The sequence below is a fragment of the Ceratotherium simum genome, chromosome 29 (genome assembly GCF_057802395.1).
Source record: "Ceratotherium simum simum isolate JZ-2026a chromosome 29, ASM5780239v1, whole genome shotgun sequence".
NCBI lineage: Eukaryota > Metazoa > Chordata > Mammalia > Perissodactyla > Rhinocerotidae > Ceratotherium > Ceratotherium simum.
Genome location: NC_141928.1, coordinates 12951866 through 12959446, shown reverse-complemented (window position 1 = coordinate 12959446; position 7581 = coordinate 12951866). Strand labels below are relative to the sequence as shown.

The 7581-nt window shown below is 35.5% G+C and overlaps 1 protein-coding gene across 7 annotated transcripts in view; it reads right to left on the bottom strand.

Annotated features, from left to right (window-relative positions):
• Nucleotides 1–1792: 1792 nt before the first annotated feature.
• The window catches only part of RC3H2 (ring finger and CCCH-type domains 2), a 52775-nt gene continuing 46986 nt past the window's right edge, over nucleotides 1793–7581 (bottom strand). For 5 of the 7 annotated variants that reach the window (XM_087419143.1, XM_087419141.1, XM_087419144.1 and 2 more), the window contains one exon: nucleotides 1793–7072. In XM_087419143.1, coding sequence (XP_087275269.1) covers nucleotides 6877–7072 — 196 coding nt within the window. In that variant the 3' untranslated portion in view covers nucleotides 1793–6876. The remainder of the gene's footprint in view (nucleotides 7073–7581) is intronic. The other 2 variants (XM_087419145.1, XM_014782127.2) reach the window with 1 other exon arrangement.

The following is a 7581-nucleotide window of genomic DNA, read 5'->3' as shown; positions in this document are numbered from 1 at the left end:
TCCCACCCTCAGCGACTGTGAGTTAATCAGTCTGGAGTGTTATCTGGGCTTTAGGATTTTTAAAACATCCCTAGGTGATTGCAATGTGCAGGTGAGTTTGGAACTACCACACCATGGAGTTTTCAATTACAAAGAATCTAAGTGCATGATAATTATTTCAATAGGTATTAACTATAAAGGGAATCAAATCTTCCTGGAATTTCATTTCCTTTGTTAAGTTTCTTCTCCTTTGCCTGGACCAACTATCCATGGTTCTTCCTCTTCTTCCTGATCTCAGTAGTCACTCCAGGGCTTATACAAGATTACATGTTTCACAAATGTCGGTCTGTTGTCGGCAACAAGGTCTGGGATTCTAAGCCAAATTTAATTCACTATAATGTGTAGGTGTCTAATACACTCCCTCTACAACAAATCTCGTCAATTGCTCTCTCCTACGTGTCAAATTCATCTCTTTTCCCTGCATCTCCGCTTGGCCATGCTCTAAACACTGCTTACCTAGATTGTGGACCTGGCCTCCCTGTTGGTCTATCTCCAGCTTCACCTCACTCTACTGCCAAAGTGATCTTGCTAAAACCCCAAATTGTTTGGGTCATCTAACTTCCAAGACTCCCTAATGGTCTCTTCAGTATGGTATTCAATGTCCTTCATAGAGGTCCCTACCTACCTCATCTAGCTGTGTAAACTTAGGCAAATTTTTTACAGTCTCTACCTCAGTTTTCTCATCTGTAAAATGGTGACAATAACGGTCCTAGATTACAATATACCTATAGCATTTAAAACTGTGTCTGGAACATATTAAGTGCTCTAAGAGTTAGTTAAGCTATTTCTTAAACACTCTTTCCACTGTTAACACTTATGGCTAAAATAGGTTCCATCCACCACCATCACCACCTTTGGGAGGTAGAACAAGGACAGACTTCAATCAGAATTCTGACTCCACTACTTTCTAGTTACAAGGTCTTGAGGAAGTTACTTAACATCTCAAATATAAAATAGGGACCATAATATCTATTATTATGAAGGACTATTAAGATAGAGTGGGTTGTTCTGAAGGTAGAGTAGGTGCTCAGGGTGTTTTCTCCCCTTATCTCTGCTTGGTGAAATGTTATTCAGCCTACAAAGTCTAGCCTGAGGTCATTTCTCAAAGTACCTCCTCTGGCTGCCACCTCTACCATCCACCTCATAATCTCACTTTTGGAGTTTCCACACACCCTACGTCAGAACATAGCTCCCTGAGCTAGTTATTCAGATTTGTCTTTCCCATTTTCCACACTGTTAGCTTCTAGAGAAAGGGCTTATGTTTCATTGACCTTTAACCTTAATGACCAGTACAGACAGGGCTTTAAAATATATCAGCTGAGTGAATGTACAGACTACTCAAGGTCCAATGAAAACGATATCTAGATCCACTCAGGGCATTCTCTGTTCATATTCTGAGGTTCCACAGAACTGTCTTCATACTTCTATAATACACTGCTTTGTATTATTTACGTATTTGTCCTATTTTCTCCACTAGACTGTGAACTGCTAGTATTATCTGTCTTCATCTCCCATATAAAAGTACTCTATATTGAACAAATGAAGTGACTCATCAAATTAACAAGTATTTCATCCTCCCTAGTCCATTCATTTCTTTCAGATCCTTCCCAATGAAGTATGCATGAGGCAGGTGATTTCTTTAAATCTCAACTTAAGGAGTATTCTGGTAGCTTAATTAAGCCAAAAAATATACCAAGGAAATCAAGATAACTAAAATGCACCATAAACTTAATATTGACACTAAACAAACAACTTTTAAGGTGGACAAATAATTTTATTTTGTGCATGCAAATACATGTCAAGTACTGCAAACTTTTTCCATCAATTTTCTCTCAAACACTGAAAATCATGATGCTCTATTCTGTGAACAGCCAAAGCTAATATCTCTTCACTTCAGTGCTACAGCAAAAACACACAGAATTCACTCTTTGCTATTCACTATCATCACAACCCTCATTGTTCCATCTCTGCCCTCCCCCCAGATACAGGCCTTATAATCCTATCCTTCCCCCATTTAATCCTATTCCTATAGCACAAAGGGAAACAATACAATTTGGAAATTCAAATTGAAATAAATGGAATAGAATTTATTCCCATATATATTCCCCATTTCATTGTACAGAATTATTTTAAATTATAGTTTTAAATAGAAGCTGAGTATATGCCTTAAAAATGAGCATTAAATCCATCTTAGAGATGGTGCCTGCTTTTTACATGATGGGTGTACACCATCTTTAATTTCATTTACATTTCAATCGAACAATAGATTTGCAAAGAAAATGTCTAATACAGACGTAAAAATATTCACACTAGAGCTTCACAATCGGTTGTACAATTGACAAACAGGCCTCTTTTCCCAAACTTTCCAGCTAAGCAAATTTATAAAATGTAATCAATGCAACAAGAAAAACATTTCTCTTTCACTTCCAGGGAAAAGAATATGCAATAAACAGTATAAATGCAGACAGCAGTTGCTGCAAGCTAACCACGATACTCCCAAGTGGCTGTACAGTGGATATGTGCAGTACAAATAAAAGCCACATGTGTTGTATCACAACTACAGTATAATTGTTTGCCCAGCTAAGAGAATGCATGCACTTCCATGCCTTGGGTTATAAAGTGAGGCCTAATTCTTGACAGATTGATGGAATATATGCAAATGACCTTGGCTTTTGGCAGTACTAAGTGCAGCCAGTGTCGATGTTCCACTGGTTTGAGGATATTTTTAAAATTTTATTTAAAAAAAGAAAAAACTGCCAATTTTGGACTTGGGGGAATAACTGCTCTTGGAGTAGAAATAAGACTCCACTCAAATGTGGGGTGTTCTGATCAGTGGCCTTGACTCCTTGTATTCCCTTGCCAGCAAAGGAATACAAAGAAATCGTTAGTATAAAGGAGTAACAAGCAAATTTATTCAATTTATCCAGAAAATGGGATACTCCTTGAGCATGTTCATTTGTGGTCTGCTTGCAGAAGGGGTTCTTATGTAAGAGTTACAGTAAATGATCCCATCAACACTCTTCATTCACTAAAACACAAGAAAAGTTCTTCCAGGAAACTAATACATACAATGCAACTTTTCCCTTTAATGATTAGTTACCAATACTGGTGACAGTCTGCTCAGAAAATGGCTCAAAAGAAGCTAGGGAAGAAATACTCAAAGTTGAAATCACATGCTGAATCTGATCATTAAAAATCCCACCCCTGTTAACAAGACAACATGGGCTTTAACATCTAAAATGCAAAAGCAAGCTAGATGGTTTTTAAAACAATGTTTTCAAATGTTTAAACGATCCCATTTTAAATTCCTACACTGCTGTGCATCCCGTAATTTTCTCAAAGGAGCATATAAAATTGGGATGTACTTTACATACTTAGCATCAACTTGGAATTTGAGTGAAAGTGACTAGATCCATACAAATGGAAAATTTTAGTTCTAGTATAGGAGGTTTCTTTTACTATTCTTTTATGAGAGTAAATAGCTACTAAGAAAAAAATCAGTGTCACTGGCCCAATGAAGTCCCTTCTCTTGAAAATTACAATGCACAACTTTCATGCATGACACTGGTTTATCAGATAGTACTGAAAGTAAGTCATGGCAGCAAAGGCAAGGGAATCTGCTTTGTTCAGGTACCAACTAGATGAAATACATATGTAACTTTCTCAGAATTTAGAAAATGAAATGAGACCACAAAAGAGAAGTACTGGTGCTACCTTCACAGTATCTAAATGAGGCACATGGACTTCAGAATAGGACTTAGAAATTGAAAAACAAAAACATAAAAAGTGGAAAAAAAACACACAAAGAACAAAAACCCACCGTTTCCCCACTTTCTAGACCTTAGGCTACCTTTTCCTAATTAGACAATAGGCAACATACGCAGTTTAGTTATTACCAACATTACAAATTTCCTCTTCTACTGCTTTATATCCTTTGGTTTCAAACATAAGTACATCATAACATGTTGGTAAACAGGTCAAATGACACAGAATGCTCCCAATTTTAAAAAGTCACATCTTAGGTCTGATTTGTAATTTTTTCCTCTATGACATCAGTAGGTACCATTTTGAAGAAGGAACAGATAAACTGCTCTTTCCTCTAAAGTGGCAGAAAACCAATGTCTTTACTTCACATTAAACCCACTCTGAGAAACAGAAGATGGCCACTACATAAAGGATGCAATACAGAATAATCCCAATACGGAAACAATTCCTATGTTGTCAGTGAGAAAAAGAGTAAGTTTTTAACAGGGAGTTATTGTTTTATGGGATCACCTGCTGCAAGACGAGCATTATTTTAATATAAATGTTCTGAGACATATCAATAAGGTCGGCAGGTATATACATACACTGATGCAAATGTAATTTCACTGGACAAGTAGGCAAACACCTAAGCAGTTTATCCCAACCCCCTCCAGCAGAGCACAACCAAGTTTCAAAATTTCAATTTTAAAATTAAAAAGATAAGGTTAAATACACAAGATCAATTTATGTAGTATATATTCACCCTCAGAACGTGCTGAAGATGTTTTGCGTAGTTCTGTTGCACAGAGGGTTCTTTCCCTGAGGGCACATAAGGAGCTCTCGAACTGTTAATAGGTCTCTATTTTGTAACAAAATAGCAATTTTAAAATCTTAAAAAAAAATACATTACCTTCAACATGGAAGATCTCACTATTTAAATATCCATGAAATAGACATACTGGTTTGCATATCCTTTTTGGAAATACAAACAGCAAATAAAGTACATTGGAAGCATTTCAAATGTAATAAGCGCGTATTTATAGAAATGTTTTGATATAAATTATATAACAATCATGTTCCTGTAATATCCTAGGCTAATTTATAATGTCAGAAATAAGTTAATGTAACATGGTTTAAAACTCTTGTTCCTATTCATTTCAGGTTACAGAGTGAAATAAATAAAATGTCTTTGTAGGGATAGGGAGCACTGGCCATGGCAAAAAGGTACAGTACTAACCGAAGGAAACTAAGTCAAGGCTACTGTGCTGTTATGCTACAAACAAACATCTTCATACATCTGAGTATTAAATAAATGTGTAAGATCTTCCATACTGACACCAGAATATCAAAACTACCCCTTTGTTTCTCAGGTATATTTACAACTTATCAGTCACCTTATGAGCATGTTCATTAAGACAGGTATCAAACACCAGTATTTACTCATTCTGATCAAGAAATTTCAGGGAAATGTCAACCCTCCCGCCCCTGGAAATGTGCACAAAACTTTTTATCAAAATCTTATCTGATACAATGCTGTGGTTTTGTAAAACAACTAAATAGCTCAGACGACCAATAACATGATCCTGTTTAAGCATCTTGCTAGCAGGAAAAGCCCTTACATACAGTACACCTGGTGAAAGATCAGCTTGGCTTAAAATATTCCAGTACAATTTTCAGAGTAAACAACTTCACAGAAGTTAATTAAAAAAAAAATAATAAAAGTCAAACCAATCTTAAAGAAATGGGGGAAAAACAAAGAGACAAACTATAGGTAAGATTACCAGGAAGGAATGCCCAGCTTTTGTTTTCAAATGTTGACTGAAACTTAGGTTTCTATAAAATATCTCCCACAGATGTGGGGCATGGCTGGTTGAACATACTGCATACTTTCAGATGCCAAGTCAAAACACTTTTCAGTCACATTTAGCAGGGCAGAAATTATTCATGTTTTTAAGTATGAATACAGGTTAGCCAATGTTCTCTTATTACATGGTTCATAGTCTTATCAACCTAACAGTCAGAAAACAAGGAAAATTAAACCCCAACATGAAGTAACAATAAACAATATTTAACCAAGATAATGCAATGAACATCCAAATTAATAGTTTAAATTAAAAACCCAGCAATACCATCTTGTTAGTCAGTGCAAACGCTACATACAGGGTTTTCTCAAGAAAGCTGAAAGCACCTGATTCTTTTGCCAAGTCATCAGATTCAATAATGTACAGGCTTAAATCTGCATTTTAAAAAACTGCCATTACATTAGTGCATAATTTATCAAAATTGTAAAAACGATTCTGCATAACTTAGGAGAATTTAATATCTAGTACATCAGCTGAAAGACTTAGGCACTTGGTTATATATTTACTTACTTACTTCAACAAGTAGCCTGTGTATAAATATTAACAAAGCAGAAACTATTCTTGAAAAATGGAAAATTAAAAAAAATTTAAATGTTACAGATAAAAGCACTGCACCAACACTCCTACATATAATGCAGTAAAGAAAGCTAGTATATAACCCTGTAAAATTCTATGGTAAGAACATCTAACTCCACTCTTCAAAGTAAAAAAAAAAAAAAGAAAAAAGAAAAAAAAAATCCATGCAAAGTTCCATGAAAAAGATAAATAAAGCAGCTGGAATGAGATGGAAATTTCTCTCAGTGAAACAAAAAACAGAAATAAATAAGTTAATTAAAGTCTACTTTCACTAGATGTATCATTGTAGGATCCTGCTAGTTTAATAACTGAGTTGTTAATTTTCTATAGAAGCCATTTAAAATAGGAAATGGCTCAGTTACTGCACCGGATTGCTACAAACTCATAAAAAGCTGCTTGAAGCTTAAGTTAAATGTCCAAATTCCAATCACTTCTGGAAAGTGAACGTGTTACCCTAGTAAAGTAAATTTTCTTTTTTTTCATAATGCTAATGCAAGAGGGCTTGAAGTATCAAAGAGTCCACAGGAAATGGATGCCCCCAGTAATATCTTTTTTTTTAAAAAAAATATACATTATATAATATATATTATATATATAAAAAGCTAGTGTAAATGCTTCCATGGTATGGTCACAAATTTGAAAGATGAACCTCCTTTCAGCTGTTAACCATCTTCCCATTTGCAACAGGTTTTAAAAAGTCGTTTTTATCTTCAGACATAACATGAGTTTTCAGAATGAGGTTGCCAACACTGACAGATGTGGTGATGGGGAGGCAACTTGCATTGCTAATGGACACTGGGAGTGGCTGGCTAAAGCAAGAAGTTACTGGCAGAACTGCTTTTTGCTCCTCCCTGAGAGAGAAAATAAATGACATTGAAAACAAATTAGCTTTAAGTGAAAACTTCTAAGAGTAACCATACATGCTTAATAAAAGTTGTAACAAACTTTAAAAGCTCCTAGCAAAGGTATGTCTTTATCACTAAAAAGTATCAGAGGTCACTAAAAACGTCCCATTTTCCAAAAATTCTAATAAAAAATTAAAATACTGTGTAATTTAAGGCCAATAAACTATCACGTTCAAGATTAGACAATATGTTTGGGAGTAATTATGCAAAATAGCAATATTAAAGCCAACAAAATCTTTTTTTTTTTTTTTTTTTAAAGATTTTATTTATTTTATTTTTTTCCCCCCAAAGCCCCAGTGGGTAGTTGTATGTCGTAGCTGCACATCCTTCTAGTTGCTGCATGTGGGACTCGGCCCCAGGATGAATGGAGAAGTGGTGCCTCAATGCGCACCCGGGATCCGAACCCGGGCCACCAGCATCGCAGCGCGCGCACTTAACCACCAAGCCACAGGGCC